The 23,816-nt window shown below is 41.0% G+C and overlaps 1 protein-coding gene across 1 annotated transcript in view; it reads right to left on the bottom strand.

Moving 5' to 3' along the window:
* Window positions 1-23,816, bottom strand: part of phip (PHIP subunit of CUL4-Ring ligase complex) — a gene marked incomplete at its 5' end in the record, with an annotated part of 38,552 nt that overhangs the window by 6,614 nt on the left and 8,122 nt on the right. Inside the window, 26 exon segments of the mRNA XM_080047670.1 lie at window positions 2,349-2,424; window positions 2,668-2,793; window positions 2,909-3,029; window positions 3,686-3,877; window positions 3,986-4,047; window positions 5,420-5,531; window positions 5,659-5,741; window positions 5,990-6,114; window positions 6,693-6,800; window positions 7,140-7,250; window positions 8,469-8,676; window positions 8,826-8,923; window positions 9,108-9,245; window positions 9,452-9,554; window positions 9,763-9,946; window positions 13,186-13,326; window positions 14,443-14,668; window positions 14,938-15,066; window positions 16,709-16,843; window positions 18,419-18,575; window positions 19,660-19,758; window positions 20,326-20,366; window positions 20,533-20,633; window positions 21,047-21,117; window positions 21,583-21,683; window positions 22,771-22,992. Of these exon segments, the coding sequence (XP_079903796.1) occupies window positions 2,349-2,424; window positions 2,668-2,793; window positions 2,909-3,029; window positions 3,686-3,877; window positions 3,986-4,047; window positions 5,420-5,531; window positions 5,659-5,741; window positions 5,990-6,114; window positions 6,693-6,800; window positions 7,140-7,250; window positions 8,469-8,676; window positions 8,826-8,923; window positions 9,108-9,245; window positions 9,452-9,554; window positions 9,763-9,946; window positions 13,186-13,326; window positions 14,443-14,668; window positions 14,938-15,066; window positions 16,709-16,843; window positions 18,419-18,575; window positions 19,660-19,758; window positions 20,326-20,366; window positions 20,533-20,633; window positions 21,047-21,117; window positions 21,583-21,683; window positions 22,771-22,992 (3,270 nt within the window).

Below are 23,816 nucleotides of genomic sequence, written 5' to 3'. Positions count from 1 at the left end.
AACATACGTTGGAATTAAGAAGAAATTTGTAAGAAACGTTAAGCTTTTTTTGACACAAAATTAGATAAACAATATTTTGGCTAGAATGGAAATTGTAACCATTGTCAGACATTATCTAAAAAGTGAAAAGCAACATGTTAAGGACAATTGTAAAACAAATGGCAGTGTAGACGTTAGGGGTGTGCATGTGTAACCGTTTAGTAAATCATAACCGTTTAGGAGAAATCAATAAATGAAAACCGTTTTTTTTTTTCAAATTTCAAAGTTTTTAAATATGTTCTGGAGACACGCGTTTATTGATTTTACATCACTAATAAACTAATTGGGGAGGATAAAAGCTAGTCTGCCGAGAATCTGTCTGTCCCTCGGCGAGTGTGTGTGAGTGAGTGTGTGTATCGGCGCACACACACACGGGGAGTCGCCGTGCTGGGGCTCGACTCACAGCCACGGAAGAGTGATGAAAGATAACCTAAAGATTAAAGTTACCCGGTTGACGTGAACTACGCTCGTAAGTAGCCCGAACTTTATAACACCTGTTCAACATGCATTTAACGTGGACATGTAGAAAGCGATAGGCTATATTAATCAGGAAATGAATGAAGCGCGATTATGACGGCGAACGTGTGTGTGTGTGTGTGTGTGTGTGTGTGTGCAGTGTTTCCCCTAGAATTTTTTTTAGGCCCGGTGGTAAGAGCTGATAAAGAGTATGCGCGCCGCGTGCGTACCAAATTTCTAGAAGAAACTGACCAAAACGAACCCCATTTGGGATGAGCCTCTTTTGACAGCCCGTTAAAAATTAGGGCATAGGGTTATACTTCACATTCAGTACGTTTGTACATGTGGTGTTTCTCACAGGATTTTTAGATCCTGCTGGGTGAGAATGGACCTTCTGGATCTGGGGGCATGCCCCTGCAGAAGAAACCTTATCCTTTTAAAGTTAAATACATCAATCTGGTGCACTTTGAGAGGCGAAATCTGTTCAATTCTGTGCTCTGTAAACAACTGTCATATGTCCTGCCTATAACTATTTTCTGTAATGATTTGGAGACACAAGCCATGTAAACTATTGAAGAAAAACACGTGGATTTCACTAAACACTAAGAAACACTAATATAGACAGGTCCTGTCTAGTACTCATTTCTGGAATAATCTGAATCACCTCACCTTGAAGCTAGCCTACTGAAAAAAAAAAAAATATTTTTAATGCAAATAGCCTTGTTGAAAATAAATAAATTAACATAGGCTAATCATGATGTGTAGCCTATCAACATGTGTGCTACATAAGGCAACTTCCCTATTCCGACCATTATATTTCATCTTGCCTATTTCTCAATTTAAAACATAAAAATAAAGTAGCCTAGGCCTAGCATTGAAAATACAAAATAATAAAGCTTGTAGGCCTACTATGGCCTGCTGTTTTCAAGATAACTTAACAGTTAAAACAATAAATTAATTAATATGTCTCCTGAAAATAAATGAATGCTTTTCTGAGAAGAATGCCAAAGGCAGTAGCAGTGTGGCACTTCTGTAAACTTACTGAAACGAGTGCATGCCGTTTTTTTCAGCGCTATCTCTGCTGTTGATACAGATTGGTTGTGTTGCCACGGCGACGTAGCGATTTTAACTTTCAAAGTTTTGCTCAGCACTTTTTCCTGTTCAACGTCCCTCTTACTGAGTCCTTAATATTTCCACAGAGCAGGCGCTGGTTTTATTTTCGCCACTAGTTCAACGTTTGCTTGCTAGTCATGCTCCTGCTCATTGGCTTCCGTGCATGGACATATAAAGATTCCGTGTCTAACAAGTGCGCACCGAATGCACACGCGCATTGTGCCACGCGCAGAACACATACACACACGCAGACACACAGATCAGCTGATGGGATGATCAAACGAGAGGTTGTAAAGACAGGCGCACACGAGGGGTAGACCGACAGTGCCGCGCAGACGCTCGCAAATGATTATTTTACGGAATCAATTAGAAAAAAAATAAAAAATAAATTAAGTCAGGCTGCTGTTGGCCTGGCGGGGGGTCCCGTTGGCCTGGCGGGCCCGCCAGGCCTGTATAATGGTAGGGGAAACACTGGTGTGTGTGTGTGTGTGTACCATGGACCTATTATAAGAGGTGTGTAAACGAGCGTAGTTCATGTCAATTGTGTGTTTACAGGCGAACAAACGCGTGTGTGTGTGTGTGTGCGCGCGCGCGCCTACAAGACGGCGGGGGCACGAGGACAATGACGTCACGGTTAACCGTGTACACGAAAAAAAAATTGTCGTGTACACGGTTAGGCATGTATGTAAACGTTCACACCCCTAGTAGACGTATATATATATATATATATGCAAACACACCTCATCTTCAGAGTCAGAGAAGGTGGCCTTCTTCATAGTTTTATAGAGGGGCATGATGTCTGTCAGACTTTGGTCCCTGAGGAGGTTAAAAAAAAGCAAAAGATATGAAGAATTATTTATCTGACAGTGCAAATGTTGTGGGACATTTTTAGGCGGACAAGTGAAAATAATCTTTATACTTAACCACAGGTTCTTGATAAAAGGATTTCATTTTTATCTTTATGGAATGCTTTGGTTGAAGCTGAGCAGTTTACATTGTTTTCCTAGAACAACATACAGGCCTTTGAATTGACAATATGATACAGTATCACATACTCACTTAATGAATTGCAGCATGAGGTCAGAGACAAACTTGGCGGTAGTGACAATGAATGCTCCGGGCTCATTGAAGGCTTGGGCGTTGTGTTCAATATAACGAACCTCCCACATCAGAGAGGACAGCCGTCTGAAATGGAAAGGTAATTGTGCAGAGTGTTTATTTAAGTCTCTCTCTTACACACACACACGCTTATATGTTCTGCCAAGTCTATTACACAAACACAACTAGATTTGAGGCCTACCTGTAGAAGCGGTTAACCAGCCTTTCGCGTATGGTGCTGAGGTCAGTGACGTAGGCCACTACTGTGCAGTACGTGGGGTAGGCCTGTAGGTCCACTGGGAAGGCAAACGGCGCTGCCACATCTGATGAAAGACAGGTGAACGCACAAGAACATATCATTCATTACTCAAACAGACAAACATTTAAAAACACTCTGAACCAAAACTGTTTCAGGATGGAAAGAGAAATAGGTCAGTTGAGTTTGTTGTTCCGTCAACATAATCCTTCTAAATAAATAATAAAATCCTGCATATGTCAAGAATTACCATTTATCCCCTTTTACTTGAAATGTTCTCACTTATTCTGAACATTCTCACCTAAATTTAGATGCAGCTAAAAGAGTTAAATAAATCCGGTGATGTAAGCCGACTGCAGCATGAAGCGTAGGGAGAGATCTGGAAGGATTATTTGTGCTGGCTGTTGGCCACTAGAGGGAGCCCTCTGACCAACTTTCCACTGGGAGGGTTGCAGTAACAAAACTGCCTAATATGACATTACATCATTTTTCGTGAATTGGAGCACCTCGACATGTGGCTCAGCATGTCAGCAGTGTTTTCCTTCTAACATATGATTGTCGTGGCCCTGCTGTGCTCACGCTGTTGAGCTGAGAGCGGGCGGAGTCACGCTGCCACTGCTTTATGAGAACTGTGCCCTCGTGGCCTAACTTCTCATCCTTGCTAAGTCAGTGGACTGTTATGTGGTTGGGGGGGGGGGGGGGGGTAGCAAGGTGACGTCATACCGAGAGTACACAGCTGGTCCAAGGCTTTAATGATGCGGTCGCACTCCTCGGCTCGCGTGCCGCAGCCCCATTCCCCTTCCAGTGGGACATAGAGCAGCTCCCTCTGCTCCTCCTCTACCAGCGGGACGCTCAGTCCCAACTCGTCAGGGAACGATGCTGCACGGGGAGGTAAAGCAGAGGCTGAAGGAGAAACTGATGGAAAAATCCATAAAAGATGTTACTATGTTGAATTTGTAGAGAAAAAAAGAGCATTTCAAAATGTGTGCGCACTGTAGTTTGGGGTTTATTGGAGAAACCTACCAGCGTCGGGGATAGGCTCCATATCCCAAGGACTCATCTTCTCTGTGTCTCCATTGTCCCAGCTGGAGGAGAAAAAAAAGTGTTGATATGAATCATCAGCATCGTCATATCCTTGTCTTGCATTGTGTTGTAATATATTTAGCATAGGTGACGTATTGCAAGCATTGATGTTTCTAAAGCGGATGTCACTGTCTTATAAAGGTTTTTCAAATAATAATCAGTGTTGACACAAGAAAATAACTCAGACAGACGTTATGCTTATTAATATTTCAAAATGGAATATAATTGACAGAGAGAGCCGAGCAACGCAAAACAAAAGGGCAGTGGCAGTCGACATCATTGTAAATATCAAATTCATGCTGTCATCCAGGGCTATTTCATCAAGTGTCTTGAGTGATTGTAACCATGAGGTGTTGTGGAGGGGAGGCGTCAGCGGCAAAAATGACCAGGAGCTATTTTGTCTACATTTGCCTGAAATCTGTCCATGCCGAGAAATCCCTGTTGTAAACCATTTTAATAAATTAGTTTTTTAAGTTTTAATTTCTATATATGTGGGAAGTAAAAATCTGAAACTTGTCTGGTCCCAGGGTTCACTGCGATGCAGAGAAACAGAGCGTACAGTACACATAACCAGCCCAAGTTTTCACACCGTATTTTAGCTTTGTTTCAAGGAGTCGAATACATTTCTTGGTCCTCCCTTAAGGAGAGACGTGATGCACATTGGCATATTTTTATATATAAAGCTCTGACTGGAAAGCTACCACTCTATCTGACAGAAATGCTGCTTATTTCAGATGGGCTTTATCAAACCCGCTCAACTGACATGATCATGTTATATGTCCCCTATGCCCGGTCTGAGCTTGGTAAAACCGCTTTTAGCCATAGTGCCCTTGACTCCTGGAACAGCCTACAACATACAATTAAAATAAATACATTCATATCTGTTAACCAATTTAAAAGTATTATTTTGAATCAACCCCCCTACACTTGTAACTGTTTTAATTAGGCTATTATCTCTTTCATTCAATTGATCTGAATGTTTTAAATTGTTGTTGTCTGTGTGTGTGTGTGTGTGTGTGTGTGTAAACTTGTTATGTATTCTCATTGTATATTGTGTATCTGTACAAACTCGACGTCATTGTAAAAGAGGGTCACCCCTCAATTGATCTTTCGAGGTTAAATAAAGGTTACAAATTTCTTGCATTAAAATTATCTTTTGCAAGGTATGAAATTCTGACTTTTGTGTCATTTTTGGGTCAGGTTCTGCAGTCTCGTCCTTTGTTGATGCAACTTTGGAAAAAATGTGGAACTTTGAATCCAACGGGTCACCTTGCTAATGCAGATAGAACAGAAGAACCATGTGAGAACGAGATTTTGCGCTTTAAACTGCCATTTTTCTTGCAGCCCTAAAGTGAATCTGAGCTGTGTTCTTACCAGACATTGTAGCACTGAAACAGGCTGTCAGGATACTGGGACTGGTATGGCTCCTGGCTCTCAATGGTCCCGAACCACCAGGCATCGTCGATCACCGACCGAAACCTGTCACCTGCACACACATTAGAAGCTTAAGACCTTTACAAAAAAACAAAACATATGTGACATATATTTGGTATTTGTTTCAAGTTTTACACGTTTTCTTGCTAAGTCAGACAACAAAAGCAAAATCGGCTGACCTATACTCCACTGCCTCTTTCTAGCATTGTCAAACTGCTGCCGCAGTATCAGGAAGTCAATGACATCAGGCATGTCGTGGTATCTGCATGAATACAAAAGTGGACATGTCAAGAAAAAGACTGAGACAAAGCAACACAATAATAAAACAAACAACAAAATTAATTCTCATTCCCAGCATTACCATTCCAAAACAGTCTCAACTTTATCATGTCAGTCAAGATGAGTTGTTTAAATGTTTAATGAGTACTGTCAATTTATTTAAGAAAATAAATTGCTGTCTCAAACTTAACAGAAGAGGGGGGACACAATAATAAAAAGGGGGGAGCTTACTTCATGGAGAAGGATCCTCCGGTGAGTCTGCCGGTGTCAGGGTCCAGGAAGGAAAGCTTCAGACAGCACAGTGTGGGCAGGCCCACCTCATACTTGATGCCAACGATCTTCATCAATTCCTGCTCCTGGACACCATAAAGAAAAGAACAAGTGGTGTAAGTAAAAACAACTCATTTAAATATACTCACTATCTATCTATTTTCTATTCAGTATTGGGGAATATGTAAGCTGAGTGAGTGTTAGCAGCAGTAACAGTAAGTATTGCATCACACTAGAGGCAATACATTTATGTTTTTTAACTATTACTCAGCATCCTTTACAGAGAATTGTTACTGAAAATAAAAAGCTGCCAAAATATCAGTCAGGAATCAGGATGTTTAATGATCACACAACTAGACATGGCATCAGATGCTGGCTACACATCTATATCAGAGAAGTACAGAAACGTTACTTCCTGTATTTACTTTTATGTCCTTAAAGCATTGTTATTAATGTGACTGTACACAGGTATCTCCTCTGTCTGAAAACTGTATTGATTTTTGTGACATGGCTCTACTGGGATTTGTACGAGGAGCATCTCGACTACGGTTGTGGGCACAAGATATAGCGAGACCAACATAAATCTCTGGAGATACATGGGACCTAAAGAGCACTGTCCCCCTTCAGAAACGCCTAAATCCATCTTTGTCACCATGTTCCTTACCCGTAGCTCCATCTTGTGCCAGGGCTGCTTCTTAGGATTGATGCTGAAAATCTTTTTCTGTTTGGCCATCTCCACATAGGCTTCATGGCCCTGTCTGAAGTAGTACAGCTGCACACATACAGACAACATTTCAGATATAATATGCAACAGAATAACTATAACTTTTCTTTTTCCTGGCACATTATGTATAATCTTCTGGCTCGCAACTCTGCTTAAAAAATATAACACTTCTCGGAACCGACATTTTTAGCTGCTGGTGATTGGAATTGCCGATCAGTGTGCCCCTTATTTCCTTATGTGTGGCGGGTGTTACAGCCTCGCGGGGCTGCTAAAATTAGTGCAGACCTTCTACGCTTGTTGCTATGTTAAACATGAGCCAGTGTTTTGCGTTGTGGCATGTGGCGCACATGTGGTGAGGGCACTGTAACGGAAACAGGCGGCATGTACCTCGTCTCCCATCTGGGGTATGTAAGGACATCTCCGGGGGACGGTGTCTGTGATCCAGGCAGAGGGAAGCCACTCCTCCAGAGTAAGGCCTTGCTCCTGCAGCTCTGACCTCTGGAAGAAATGCATTTACATTTTATGCAACATTTCTTATCAGGGTTCCTACACATTTTCCATTTCAAAATTCCATACTTTTCCATACTCAAATTTCCAGGATTCTCTGTAGATTTTTCAGTCTATATTTGACATCCGAATATAAATAGTTAGATGCTTATTATATAAATAAGTGGTTCTGAAGCCAGCCCTTGGAGAACTTACATCGACACGTGACAATATCTTTGCCCAAACTCAAAAGCAAGTAAAAACGAAAGGTTAATTTATTGAAGATCAGATGTTGTTTATTAATGTTAAAGGCAAACTGTTTCCAGGGTTCCTACGCAGTATGGAAAAGTATGGAATTTAATTTTAGTAATATAGCCTACTACCTGACGTAGGCCTGCATTGTTATGCTGGAATTAACTTGATAATAATTTCTCTTTGAAATTAAAGTCTAATAATTCTATTCGCTTATGAGGCATTCTGTACTCCCAAGGGTGGTCTACTAAATGAGTAGATGTCATTTCAAACATGTTGTTTGATAATTGTCTGGCCAAAGAAAAAGAACCAAATAGATGGGTATATTCTGTATTTTCATACAGAGGAGGTGGTTGACTAATTCAGAGCCATCTTTAATAGTAGCCTCTCATTATCTATTTAAACGTTATGCTTACATGCAATGCAACTTCTGTGAAGGGAATTTCTGTTGAGGACAAGTTCGCAGTATATTTTCCAATAAACTACATTTATCTTCCAATCATTACTGAATCCTGCAGCTTAACGACTACAAAGTTAAAGACAGTGGGCTTTGGCTTTTTCAGGTCAAACATTAAAATGAACTCCCAAATGGGTGGGACTTGTCTGTCAGCCGTGGACATCCACCTAAACCAGACATGATGTGTCATCACACTCCAGCCAGCTTGTTTGGTTGCCTTTTAAAGATTTTTTGGAGAGTTGGGGCAATAGTCTGGAAATACAAATTATTTTCCATACTCTCTTTTATATTTTCCATACTCCAGACCTGGAAAATAATAGAAATTAAATTCCATACTGCACAGGAACCCTGTCTTATCTTCTTATAAAGAGCAATGATTTATTTTTTCTTTTAAGTACTGTTTAATCTAAACACTCCTTTATGAAAATAGCTCATGGGTAATAACTGTGGTTAACAGTCACCGTAACGTCACTCCTGAAGTTACAATGAAGCATTTTTTTTTGCCATTAGTGATGACAAACCTTCCTCTTCTCCCTTGGCTGCTTCTTCTTTGGTAATGCGCCGTCTTTGTCTACTTTGTCCTTCTTTCTCTCTTTCTTCCCGTCCCTCTTCTTCTCTCCGTCCTCTTCAGAGCTGCTGCTTTTCTTCTTTACTTTTACACTCTTCTTCGGCGGTTCGAGGTTGATCCCCGCGTCCGCCGTCCAGTCGGAATAATCGCTGGAGTAGTCGCTGTGAATACGTCACAGAGAGAAGGTTAAATATACAGGTGTGTCAACTTGGGTTTTGTTTACAGTTTTTAATTTGCATGCATCTTGTGTGTAAGTCAGTCAGAGATAGCAGCATTTTTTATTATTTTTATTTTTTTTACAGCATCTTACCTTGAACTACTGTGGTCGTCTGGCCAGGGCTCCTTTGCCTCCTCTTCCTTCTCCTCCTCAGAGGAATGTCCGTTGATTTGCCGTACCTCCACTTCTCCCTGGAAACAAACATCATTTTAAATAATGGACACAGAGACCAACAAAAAGAGAAACTGCAATCTCTTTCGGAAGACAAACCCGCATGTGCTGTGCTGCAGAGTTTGCGAGAAGTGTTTAGCACATAGCTCCCCCTTAAGTATAAAACAAAAGGAAAAACAAGGCAGTAACAAGAACTGTATCTACCTCTGAGGTGCTTTCGTCTTCATCACCGGCCTCGGCGCTCTGACGGCTCGTCTCCTCCATGGCAGCGCGAGTTTGATATCCATGGTTGCCCTGACTCTTCCTCCCCTCGTCAACCACGCACTCTGATGTGGGATTAACCTGTAGCAAACGGGCAACATGAGCGCTAATAGCCGAGTAATAATTCAAAACCAAAAAATTGCATTAAAACTATACATTCTGTCATTAGGGTTATTGGAGGAAAAGCTTCATATTCATGTAAAACAATAGTGTGAGTGTGTGTGTGTGTGTGTGTGTGTGTGTGTGTGTGTGTGTGTGTGTGTGTGTCTGTGTGTTCATTGACTTACCCTACTCTCCTTGGGGAGAGAGTGGATTGTACGTCTCCTCCGTTCTGACTGGTAAATATTGATCTCTTCTTCCCCTTTTGCCTCACGCCAGCTCACCTGTCTCCTACATATTGAACACACACACACACACACACACACACACACACACACACACACAAAGAGTCATCACATTAGCATTAACACACTTCCAAAGACAGATTACTCTCTGCAAAACCAGTGTGTGTGTGTGTGTGTGTGTGTGTGTGTGTGTGTGTGTGTGTGTGTGTGTGTGTGTGTGTGTGTGTGCGTGTGTGTTTGTGTGAATGCTTTACCCGACAGAGGGGACCTCCAGCTCAGGGACCAGCACCCTGCGGCTCCAGGCCACCAGGTCTCCCTCCGTGGCCATCTGGCTGCGCGGGGCGTTGCTGTGCATCTGGCGCACGCCCTCGATCTGCCCGCTGCGACGCAGACCCACGTTGGGCGGAGAGTGCACCTCTGTGGGTGAACCCACAGATCCTGAGGGGAAAGGGGAAAGAGGTGGCAAAAACAGTACGAAATGTGATAGTCATTTGTCAACAGCATTCAAGTGATACATCTGTTTAGGGAGAACTAATTCATTTACTTTAAAAAGTTAATGCATATGCCAAACTCATCAATGCGTTCCAAGTTTCATGTAAAACAATTACTACAGTAGTACCTTAAGAGTGATAGCGGATTACACAAATCAGCTTGAATTGAGGTCAAATAAAAACTATAGCTTTAAAACAAATGGGAAAAGGCTGTGGCCAATTATTTTCTTAATAAATAGATCAATCGTTTCATGTACAAAAAGAAAGACAATACTGAAACATTTCCATTGTAGGTTCCTGCTTCAAATAGCTTATTTTAATGTGAAGAAGTTAATAAGTTTTGGGAGGCTGTGAGGAGGTGTATCCAGGATATTATTCCAATACAAATACCTTTAGATGCCAAACTTTTCTTACTCGGCCTATATCCAGAAAAGTATAATATTAGGAAAGGACACCGCATATTTTTAGAAATTGGTATATTGTTGGCTAAAAGAATAATCGCTCTGTCATGGAAAAAAGTGGGCATGCCTAGTTTGAATAAATGGATTACTGAGTTATCTACAACTCTGCCCTTAGAAAAAATTACATACATTATTAAGGGCAAGGAGTCACTCTTTAATAACACATGGGGTCCGTTTATAAGTTTTCTGGAGAGGAGAGACATAGCACATATGATAGAAGAACCTGGGGATGAATAAATTGCCCTCTGCAACACTCACGTGACTATATGATGAATACTAGTTTGTAATGTGATTTTACTTGTATTCCCCGACTGCAACATTAGAAATACTACAGGACTTATTGTTTGTCTGTTATATACTTTTGGTTTTGTTTGTTAGACGCCTGAATTGAGGGGTCTCACGTTATTTTTATTTTCGTTATTTAAATCTTGTTGTACTTGTGATATATATATATTTTTTTCTTTTCTTCTTATATCTTTTTTGTTATGTCCTACACCTTGGTGCTAATATAGGGTACAAACCTGCTGATTAATGTGTAAGACTTTGTATGTGCAAAATGTTAAAAATCAATAAATACAATGTTGGAAAAAAAAATAGCTTATTTTGTCTGACCAACTAAAACTATTCAGTTAAGCCAAAGACAAGCAGCAAATCTTCACATTAGGGAAGTTGGAACCAGCCAGGGTTCAACATAACTTTTTTTTCCTACTGGCCCGGCGGGCCAGTGGATCTGAGTTTTACTGGCCCCTTGTATATTTTCACTGGCCCTGCACACACTTTTTTTTCTTCATAATTTAGTGTCAATAATTTTAATACCTGTATTAGAAAAATAACCATATCTAAAGGGAATATCTATACTGTAACAGTATAGATATTCCCTTTAGATTTGGTTATTTTTCTTTTAGGTAATTATATGAAATGTTGATATTGCTCATACACATAATATAAAACCAGGCAAACATATTGAATTTGAAGCCTACAACTGAAAGTATGTTGAAAGAGTGGGCCAGTATTTTAAAGTCCAGTAGTTTGATGATTGTTTTTATTCTTGAATTTGGGCAGTTTAATGAATAGTTCACCTGCAGAAGTCATGTTCAAACATAAAAAATAAATAAGAGATGAAGGTCTGATCATTCTTTGTGGTGTGGTAGGCTGTTTTTATTACTTTCTCTATATGCATTAGGGATGTGAATGTGTCGACCGAATGACCGGTTTTCCACTTGCGCTCAAGTTGACTTTAAAAATAGAATAGAAATCCGAAAATCAGTGGGTTATGCCGTTTTTTTAATGGGAGATTTCACCGTGTACGAGTTCACGTCTGGTCGTGAGCGCGCTGCAGGAGTGTCACTTCTCCATGAAGTGTCAGCTTCACATAAGAGTCCGGTGTGGGACCATTTTTTCAAACTATTGATAAAAAAAACAATGCAGTGCAAAATATGCAGCATAAGTTAAACGCTCGTCTAAGACTATGACGTTAAATCACCTTAGAAACACACAATGCCTTCGTCCGATCACAGCAGCGTTTCACCGTGTGATCTCGCCAGCGAGTGAGCCGCCGCGCAGATGAACTGTGGTTTGTGGCTAAAATAATAACCGGGGATATTCTCCCCGTTAGCGATTTCAATGGGAAAGACTTCCGCGATCTGATTGAATGTCTCGAGCCTGAAAACACAGTGCCAAACTGCGCGAATATAGGGACTGTACAGTGATTCGAGTCCCTCCGTTGGTTTCTGTCTACAACCGACACAATCACCGGAGACGCATTCACAGCGTTTAAATAAAGCCTCTCATTTGTATTACCATTGGGGCTTTGATGCAAATACTGCAACATTACGGCGGCAGATAAAGGAAAAGCGCAGTTATCATTTTCTGCACCTCAACCTCTGCTGTTGGAAGAAAGAAAGGGGGCAAAGAGAGTCGATTGATTTGTCGACTCGCAGGCGGACGGTAGGCAGCTCTGCCAACGGAGCGAGAGTGCACCCGCTTGTTGCCCCGCCTGTCAAAACGCCCACGCATCGGTTGTCCACTGGCCTTTCATTAAAAAAATACATTTTATATTAGGTTTATTATATTGAGTCTTAAATAAACACTGCTTTCATTCCGACTCTCAACGCGCATTTCAATGAACCATGATGTAGTCTACAAAAACATACTGAACTGTGATTGGCCAGTCACTGGCCCGGGCGGGCCAGTGACTGGCCAATCAACTTGCCCTGCATAAGATTTTACTGGCCCCGGGCCATCGGGCTATACGTTATGTCGAACCCTGCCAGCATTATGGAACATTTTAGGTTTCCTCTATAAATCTCACTGAGTTACTCAAAATGCTTGTCATGCGTAATCGGAAACTCAGTTTGTTGCATATTTCATATGAAATGCCCCAATATTGTTCGAGTCTCACAATACAGTAATTTCACTTAATGCTAGAGAGTAATTATTGTGACTGATAAATTAAATATTAGTACAAATGTATGGCATGGTGGTGTACTATTCCATTCAGGTAATTATACAAATCAATTATATCTGGATTAAAACGCTTAGAAAGCGTTGGTATTCTTAAATCAAAGAAGACACTGAACTAACACTTGTTAATGTCCTTGCTACTACAGGGCATGTGAAAAAGTAAAACTAAAACTAACAACTAAGTAGCATCGCATGTAAGCCACGTTAAGAAGCTGCCCACACCGCAGCACACATGCTTTTCCTGTGACGGCCGTGATCGTACCTCTGCTGGCCCTGGTGTTGACAGAAGCAGAGGCGTCGTTGGTTCCCCGCCGTTGGTCCTGTTCCTGCTGCAGCCTCTGAATCATAGTGTCCAGAGGACTGTAACCGTCCACCGCCTGCTCACTCACCACTTGGTTCAGGCCTGACACAGACAACAAGGGAGGGGCAGAGAGAGAAACTTGAAAAGTGAAAGACAGACAGAAATAGAGACAGTGCTGGTACAATTTAAAAAGAAGCTTCAATGACCACAACTGTCTTACAATAACTGTATGTGTGTACATTGCTTTATTGCATGCACTCATACTTCCGCTAGTTCAAATGCTCTTCACGTCACAAGGCTTTACTATCAACTTCAAAAGAGAAAAAAGGCAGGGCGCTCTCCCCCTAGTCATCTCAATACCAATATCCATTCAGTTTCATTAAGCACATGTCAGGCCTAATAACATTTGTGTTGGGCTGTGAGAGCAGCTGGATCAGCATGACAAAGATCTGATCTGAAGTGTACAAGCAAACGAAAGCTACGAGCGGGTTGTTGTCCCTTACCACTGTTTTTCAAAGTGTGGAAATTTTAAGATGTATTTTTTAAATATTATGAATCACTGCATATCGTAATATATGTGTCATTTGGTGTCAATATTTCATTAAAAAAAAATCGAGTAGGCACTTCTACGGGTGTTCACGTGCAACCGGTTAGTAACCGAACTGCCCTATTAATCTCAGTTTTTGGACCTCGTTATTTCCATAATCATTTATACAGCCATGAGTATGAGCCGTCATACAAAAAGAAAGGCTTTATATCCAAATGTAATAAATAAGAAAAAAAAATGTTAATATTACTGTTGAATAGTGAGACATAAATAACAAGACAAAAGAACGACTGATAATTAATTACGTATGTTTGATAATTGTCATCATACTTTAGGCTACATGTATTTTTTTTTAAAGATTATTTTGCTTTATTAGACAGATTGGGAGATAGTGTTGAAATGGGGCAAAGAGGAGAGGACATACAGAGAACCGACCCGGGCAGGACTCGAACCCAGGTCCGCTGCGGAGCCTTGGCCTGGGGGGGACGCCCTATCAACTGAGCTATGGGCGCCCCGGCTACATGTAATTAAAAAAAAATCAAAACAGGGTGGTCCCTGCCAGAGGCGAATGCTATATGGGGGTCCTTGGCATGGCAAAGTTTGGGAACCCTTGCTTTAGACCACACGGAGCAGAGTTACACCTGACACTCTTCAGTTTCTCTCCTCTGTACCTGAGGAGGTGACCCCCATCTGAGGGATGAGCTGCTCGTCCCTGCAGCCCTCCCTGCCAGGCACCAGTCGCTGGTATCTCTTTGGGTGGGGGTTTCCATCCACGTCCACCAGGAAGGGAGGGGGCATCAGGTGGGGCGCCTGCTGGGTCTGCTCGTCCAGCACGTAATTGTTGGCGTCCCGTATCACTGGCCGGTAGTCGGTATGGAAGAACATCTGGTCCGCTATCTGAAGAGTAACATGGTACATTTGCTCACGTTCAGACATCTTGAAAGCTAATATTTCCACTACTGTTCTTGGGAAGCGAAAACTGGCATTTGTTACTATGTGATTATTACATCACTCACTTGACTCGTTAAGTGTCATGTACAGGTGTGTGTGTGTGTGTGTGTGTGTGTGTGTGTGTGTGTGTGTGTGTGTGTGTGTGTGTGTGTGTGTGTGTGTGTGTGTGTGTGTGTGTGTGTGTGTGAATATTCAAGGTGAGCCTGGTGCTTTACCTTGTCATACTTGCTGCTGGAGCCAAAGCCAAAGATGAGCAGGTGTCCGTGGGAGTCGGTGGCCGCAAAGTGCTGCCCATCTGGACTGCATTTGCAGTCAAACAAAGCTCCGTGCCCTTGGCCCTCAATCTATCCATGGGAAAAGAGAGAGAAAGAGAGAGATATGAGGAAATAAGTTTACACTGTAAATCACAGTGTTACACTGGCGTGGCAGGGGTATTTCAATGCAACTATAGCAGTCATATGGCATGGACACAGGCAATCCAAAATGTAGTGCACAACATCAAAAGCACTCTTCTATGCCACATAAATTTCACTTACAAGTACAAGGATTTTACTTACATAATATATGTAAAAGGAAGATTTATGATTCAACAAATAGCCTAATTATGAATTTGCTGTGTATTTTTTCAGGTGTTTTTTGGCAGCACTTCTGGATTCAAGCAGCAGTTTATAGAGATATAGATATAGAGCTGGATACACTGTAGGAGCAGTGTTGCCTATCCACTGCAGACACTACCATCTGCAGAAACTGAAACTTCATTAACAGAAAATCTGGAGACAAAAGTTTAACTGTTGTGACCGCCAGCCAGCTGAGGCTACAGTTTGTTCTGTGGGCATCCTTCACTCTCAAAATAGCTCCAAATCTCACCCAGACTTTAACCTGAATCAAGGAACTTTCAATCGTAATCATCTTATATCAATGCAAGAAAGGTGCAAGTGTTGCTGGCCAGTTGCGAGACGAGCAATCCTAGAAAGTTTTGTATAATGGGGATATAAGACAGTACAAATATTAACCTCCTCTGTCTGACTTTTGAGAGGATGAAGGATGTCTTGCTTGCCAGCAAACAGATCCATGTAATTGAATTAGGGATGGGCAGAAGTAGTAGCTGGCCTGGTGAAACAGTGTTTACAGTGGTGAATGGGCAGCTTCCACAGAGCTTTGTATTGCAGAGGGTGTGTTGGAAGCTTAAGGCAGCAAGTAGATTGTGTCACATGTAAAAGTAGAAGGGCAAGTCTGAATAAGGCGGTTTCAAAAGAAGAAATGACACATTCTTAATAGATTAATAGCCGATATATAAATTCATACTTGCCCATTTGGTTCAAGACATTTTGGGGCAACCGTCTATCTACACTAGGTATTCAGCTTATTGTAGGCTAGCTAATGTTCGCTAACATAACATGTTGTCAAGTGTTTTTAGAAGAGAGCCTGGTCAGAGGGAAGCAAGTTCAATTCATCTGCTGGGCATGTTGTGCTAGCATTAGCAACCTTTCGACCGATACTGCTGTGTAACATTACTGAGTGACTTGTTTGACTTTATGTTTTCTTTTTACATTAACCACCATTCTGTAAATGCCCTTGTGTCAATAGGGCTACACACTTTCAGTTTTAACATTGAAATGTTAGGTCATTTACACATTTTGTGTTATTAAACAGCACTGTTCACTCTGGCTACGATCAACACTGAGAACGGCTCACTGAGTATGACTCACTTGTTCTGAGACTGAGATTAATGCTGTCCTTGGTTACCATAGAGACACAAGCAGGAAATACAACAGTGGCCAGGGCGATTAGCACACTGGATGAATGTGTACAGCGGCATATGCACATCAGTGTGGTGTTATGATTTTTACTCCACCCTAGACTCATGCCCACGACCATACATAGGTGCAAATGAATGACAGGGGAAATATCAGACTGGAGGTGAGAAGTGCAAGAAAGCAGAGACAGAAGGTGAACGTTATTAAGGAGGGGAAAGACGAGTCTCACCATGTTGAAATAGGAGCGGATCTTGACTCCTCTGGCTAGGTCCCATACAACGCAGTTACCATCATGGCCAGCAGAGAAAAGGATTCTGGGATCAAAGGGGTGTGGCTCCAGGACAAAGACCTCATCCTCATGACCCTGTCCATGAACAACAACAACAACAACAACAACAAAAACAACATCTAGATTAAAACACACACAAATGAAAAAGAGATGCCAGTGCTTGTTTCTTAAAGGACTTACGTTGTGATTTTAATAAGTAATGCATACTTCGTGTCAATCAGGGTGCTGAACTCTTCCCGTGACTCAGAGTTTCCAGAGTCATTTACCAAACGAAGGCTTATTTTACTGCGAGAAATCGTCAAATGTATATAATCTTTTTAATTTTTTTTTTTTTTTTACCAATGTCCACATTTACTTTTGGTTTTTACTAGGGCTGTCAAGCGATTAAAAAAATTAATCTAATTAATTACAGGCTCTGTGATTAATTAATCTAAATTAATCGCATACTTATATGACACTTTTATACCTGTTTATAAACAGCTGTATAGCCTGCTACAGTTTGTTTCTCTGTCTCTCTCTCTCTCTCTCGCGCGCGCTCGCTCTCCGTCTCTCGTAACTTCTGTCTCCTCCCCTCAGCCAGCTTTATACATGAACTAGCGCCGAATTTTCAAAAAAATTACGACTTTCCATCTCCCACAACAGACAGCGCTGCACTGCCACCATTTCGTAGCCTACTCATAGGCAAAAATATTGACACACACACACACACACACACACACACACACACACACACACACACACATACACACACACACGGGGCGGGTGCTAGACAGCTAGCAAACAAAATTGGAGGAAGATTGAGAGATATGGCCTACTACTGTTTTGAACCTAGCCTACATTGTTGCACCCACTAAATAAATAATGCACGGACACTGCGGATAATTAAGTAAGATGTCTTCCTACCTTCATGCATCCCGTGTTAATTTGACAGCCCTAGTTTTTACTTCTGGCTTTTTATGAAACTACCAAAAGTCCCACAACCTTGAATGCAACAATTGGGGAAAGTCCCTTCTAACAATGTTTCATTTAGGTCATTTTCAGGAGATAAGATTAAAGGCCTACTTCACCGGTTTGAATATGAAGGTGTAATGAATTCTGAGATCCTATGTAGTATAAATGTGCAAAAATATTTTAAATTGGTTCATCCTAGCCTGAGAAAAGGCAGAAAGAGTTTTTTTTTTAACCCTATATTTATCTTACTGTGACATCACAGTAAGATAAATATAGGGTTAAAAAAAAAATTACTTTGTAAATATTACTGTGATGTCACAGTAGGAGAAATCACAGTAATATTTACAAAGTAAGGTTTTTTTTTTAACCCTATATTTATCTTACTGTGATGTCACAGTAAGATTAATATAGGGTTAAAAAAAACACTCTTTCTGCCTTTTCTCAGGCTAGGATGAACCAATTTCAATTTTTTTTGCACATTTATACTACATAGGATCTCAGAATTCAATACACCTTCATATTCAAACCGGTGAAGTAGGCCTTTAAATGTCTTGTAAAATAAATTGTAAAAAAAAAAAAAAAATTTTGAGAAAAGGTCAACAAAAATATGAAGTGGGATTTGTCATTCAAAAGGTAAAACACGTGCTCAGTTCGGTATAACCCAACTATCCAAAAAAAAAGCAATGAATCTCTACGCACCATCAGGACATGGACGAGGTTGCCGGTGGTGGAGTTCCACACCTTCAGCGTCAGATTGTTGGCCGCTGTGATCACTGTGCCGTCGTGGCGATCCCACGCTACCATGGTAACCTTCAGTTTGGTCACCTTGTCTTCCAGTGGAGGAGGGTTGTACTTCCTGGAGGCAAACACGTTGACCCACAGATGTCATGTTTTCACTGATTCAGGTCAGATAGGTTTACTTGATAAATAAACATTACGTAAAAGAGCAAATACAAGACTGCTAAAATGTCATTAAAGTGATAAACGCATCCTCTTTCTGAACTACTGATCTGACCAAGTGAACAATTAATCACCGGGCCAGTCCTGCTAATGAACTTAATTTATTGCTCTCAGTCTTTTTTTTTTTAACCCAGACATGCATGTCTTTACAGTTTAAAATTCTTAAATTAAAAGAATTATTCACATCTGCTTAAACTGTTTTCGTATGAAAACTGTGATAAAAAGCTATTCCACAATATTCACCTTGTCACCTTCTTATGCAGTTCCCCAACTCTATTTACTTTTGTACTTGTTTTCAGTGTAGTAACACAGTCTGGTTACATAATAAGGATTTAGGTTCATTTTCACTTATTTACCCATTGTTTAGCTTTGTTTTTTAGTTTTTAAGCTTTGGTTATCACAAATCATGTTGTTTTAGATAACCAGGTTCTTTCAAATCTGTATCAATTCCCATTGCTGTCTCGTGTTTGTTGTGATCAATAGAGACTTGAACAGCCCTTGAGAATCATCTACATTAGTTTGCTATGTGTGATGCAGTAAATCTACAGTCTGTCTAGGAGCAGTCGGGTAATCAATCACTGTGTCATACTTAACTAGACAGGTGTGAAGGTGTTATGTTCCTTTAACTCAATTATTTAAGTGCTGTACATTATGTAGCAGGTCACCATACTCTCAATACATAAATGCATATGTAGCATTTGGCTGCTGGTACAAAGGACCTTATGTCTCTTCAAACTATTCCTAATGCAGTATTTTTTCTTTGAAAACGGTGCATGTTTTTTTAGGCACAGAATCGTCTCGCACTATAGGTCGGGGGACTTTTGTACACAACATGATTGATTTTTGTGAAATTTAGACTGACATTACAACCCGCGGGATCATCCCAACCCACGCCTCTGAGCTCTAATCACAGCAGTGCGGATGGAAAAGCTAGACTTTGACAGGCGTGCACACACACACACACACACACACACACATACCCGGGTAATTTGGTCTGCATGTCCAGCAGAATGCTCCTCCAGCCCTGAGGCTGCAGCTGCCAGATTCGAGCTGTACCATCCCTGCTGCCGCTTACAAACCTGCAACACAAACACAAAGACACACACACACACACACATTAGCAAACACAGATTCATGCAGCAGCTAAACTGAAAATACAAAAATACATGGTTCTATTTCAGCTTTCTGCACAATTCAGGATACACTAATTGTATGTAGAGCTCCCTTCATTTTCTTTATCTCCTCCACACCTCCTTTTTGCATAGACTACCTCCCTCACTGCTGATATTACAGAAACCCAGGGGAATTACTGCTCAGATTGTTTTTCTGCAAACTGCACACATACACACACACTTTAACACCTAAGGAGTGTATGGCATGTGCATGTGCACTGGTGTGCCTCTGTGTGTGTGTGTGTGTGTGTGTGTGTGTGTGTGTGTGTGTGTGTGTGTGTGTGTGTGTGAGAGAGGATGCGTATTAGATCAGATAGCATGTCATGTTTCTGTTTTCTGCTGACACCATCCATTCATATTACAACACCCACAGGTCCCAAAAAAACAGCGGTGCACACAAAAAAATTAACTACACCTTCTATGTAGCTTACACACGTTCACAAACACACACACACTCAAAACTGTCAAACTTACCTGTCACTGCAATGTGAAAATTGGATGCTGTCAACTTTGTCCTAGGTGAGAAGAAAAATACAGGAGAAAAGCCAAAACAACACAATGAGTAACGAACATTTCCTCTGCTCGTCTTCCAAATCATGGCAGTTTTATTGTGTATGAGTATTGCAAGTCAAAGACAGAAGTCAAAAACCCAACAAAACCAAAAGCACTTTGTGAACTCACTGTATGGGACTCAAGTTCAGAGATCTTCTCCGGTTGGCCTAAGCCGAAGTAGTACACCCTGATGATGTGATCAGTGCTTCCTGTGGCCAGGAACATACCACCTGGAAACACATACAGGGTCCGGGTTAAAAATAAATAAATACATTCCAGTCATTTTTTAAGCATAAGCAATGTGTAAAAACTACTTCTACTGCTACTATGCACTTTAATGATCAGACTGAAAAAGAAAACGTCTTTGAGCTTAAACTTTGTGCAAAGGAAACTTAACATTGTTAATGTAATGTTCAAGGTCAATAAGAGCTCAAATTAAAATCTTTCAACAACTGTGAAGACCCCTTATTTTACATTTACCCAACAGCAGCAGCAGGCCCACTTGAGTGTGGCTATCTGCTGTGCTGGCACTTCAGTTGATATGGGCCAATTGTGCACATTTTTCCCCCTTCAGCTCTGCTGCCATTTCCCCTCGGTGGTCTTGAAACATGCGTAAAAAATATCCAAAGGGGGCTGGGCTCACCTGCGCTGAAGGAGGAGCAGATCATCTGGACTCCAGGTCTGGAACGCTCCGGAAATTTACTGGGTCTCTGACTACACACACACACACACACACACACACACACACACACAGAAATTGACATTCAAATGAAACACAACAAAAGGATGTTTTAAATAGAACCGTTTTTACAAGTGGTTAGCTAAACACACCTATTTTTGAGGTAGGCATATTTAAAACTGTGAAAAATCAATCTTTGGAACGCTGAGGAAAAAATGGCAATCTAATCCATCCAAAAATAGAAGTTAAACTTGAGCCCATGAGCCATGAAAATTCATGTGTAGTGTAGATCAATACCGTCTCACACAGTGTGAGGCAATAAGGCAAGGACATCAAGAAAATCCCACAGCACAATAAAAACCCAGTAAAATATAATTATCCCCATGGGGGGAAAGACACAGTTATGACAAAAGTAATGACAATATGTATATCCAAAGGGTGTGAACAGCTCTTGTGCAGGTGAGACTGTGTAGTGTGTGTAGTGTGCCTGTGTTTCTCACCCAAACTTGAGCGTTCGTGCGTCCCACTGCCAGAAGCAGATGGTGCCGTCAGCACCGGTGGAGGACAGGTAGCGCTTGGAGCCGCTACAGAGAGGGGAAAACTGCAAACACAACCAATAAGGGGTTACAGCTGAGCATAATGGGCAATTTAAAGATGTTGCTAACACGACAGCCAAAAAAAAACAATGAAGACACATCAGTTAAAAAAAATCTGTAACAACATACAATTGGCATACAAGCTTAAAATGCAAAGATAACCAGATAAATATTTTAAATAATTTAATAAAAACAAAAAGAATTGTTCGACACAAGACAGAGGCCGTCCCACACCATTGGTCTGGATGGAAAACATGCACCTTCATCATGGGCACTGTAGTTCATTTGAAATAAATCTCACTTTAAAGCTAACTAGCAGCACCGAACAAATGCAATGTTTACTCTTGTTACTAAGAACTAAAAACTATAGCGCCCTGCTGTTTCAGATTTTATTTTTGTATGTGTACGGTAAGAATACACAACTGATGGCTAAATGTAACAGACAGAACAAGAAGGCATTTTCAGTACGAAAAGCATAAAGTAGAATACAAGAACTCATTTAAAACATTCCTGATTGTAAAAAGGAGCAAATGCTCATGGAACCAATACTGTTATTCTATTATATATTGGATATAAGTCAGTCATAAATTCCTCCATTAACTCATCTTATTAACATGTACAGTGGATTGCACATGACTAATGGTTTTTCATTATCTAAAGCTTGTGTTAGTGGCTTTTGCATTCTACAAAGCATAAAGTTAAGACAGAATAAATCATATTTGGCAGCATAAAAATGAGTCAACATGTAAAAATACAAACAAAAATGTCTCTCTAGGCTGCAGCAACAGCTGCTTAAACTATCCCTTTTAAATCAAGTTTCTACTATTACTGTTACAGAGTTTGACACACACACACACACACACACACACACACACACACACACACACACACACACACACACACACACACACACACACACACACACACACACACACACACACACACACACACACACACACACACACACACACACACACACACACACACACACACACACACACACAGAGGCAGCCTGGTGGCAAGAATTAAGAATACGCACAGAAAATATGCACAGACAAACATCCAGTACACGCTGTCTAAACACCCTGGTACCTGCAGTGAGGTGATCGAGGCGGCGTGTCCCTCCAGGACGGCCAGAGGGGCACAGGTCTGTAAGCACCACACTCTGATGGTCTTGTCACAGGAGCCGGCAGCGATCATAGTGTTCTCGTAGCTCACGGCCATGTCCGAGATCTCAGCTGCGTGTCCGCGCAGCGTCGCCAGCAGACGCCCGTCATCTGTTCCCCAGATCTTCACCAGGCAGTCATCTGAGCCCTGCAACAGAGAGGGTTGGGGACTATATAATTAATATAAAGTTTAAAATTTTCAGATTTATTATTATTCTCTTCTATGCTTATTATTATCATTGTTAAATAATAATAATAATAATTTTGTTTTATATCCTTTTTATGATTTTTATTTTTTTTGCTTTGTCTGGTTGGTTTTTCCGGTCTAATTATTGGGCTTTTGTATATGTCCAATCCTAATGGAGTACTTGGACATATGTTACCTTGTTGCAATACACTGTGAAAAATAAAGTACATATATATAAAAAAAACAGAACGTACAATATGGCCATCATACGTGAGTGAAGACAAACATTGTATATAGTTTGAGAAGTGGTGCGTTTGCCTCTAAGGCACAATACAGTAAACAAATTTAACATGTCATGTTCAAGGAAAATACTTTAAAAATATATCTGTGTGGTAGTATTGCCTAGAGGAAAGGTGGCCGACCAGTAACCATGAGGTCGCTAGTTTGATCCCCGGCACCGGACAGGAGGGTGTTAGTTGTAAAACTACTACTAGCAGAGGCTGGTATTACGTCTACGGTGCCCACCATCTTTACCATTGTGTCCTTGAGCAAGACACAAAACTGCTCCAGGGGCACTGCTGTACTATGACCCCCTCTGAAGTGTGGTAACTTGAGATGTGAAAAGACAAATTTCAATGTAACCATTGACTAATAAAGTAACTTAACTTAAAAATATATCTGGGCACGCTGCAGACTTATGGCAAACTTGGAACACAAATAGCAGAGAGAGGAGATGGAGCTGTTAAGATGCAGAAAATAGAGGAGACTGATCTGCAGTGTGTCAT

The sequence above is a fragment of the Ammodytes marinus genome (genome assembly GCF_949987685.1).
Source record: "Ammodytes marinus genome assembly, chromosome: 19".
Classification (NCBI taxonomy): domain Eukaryota; kingdom Metazoa; phylum Chordata; class Actinopteri; order Uranoscopiformes; family Ammodytidae; genus Ammodytes; species Ammodytes marinus.
The sequence above is the reverse complement of the archived record's forward strand: the minus strand, read 5'-3'. Positions and strand labels throughout refer to the sequence as shown.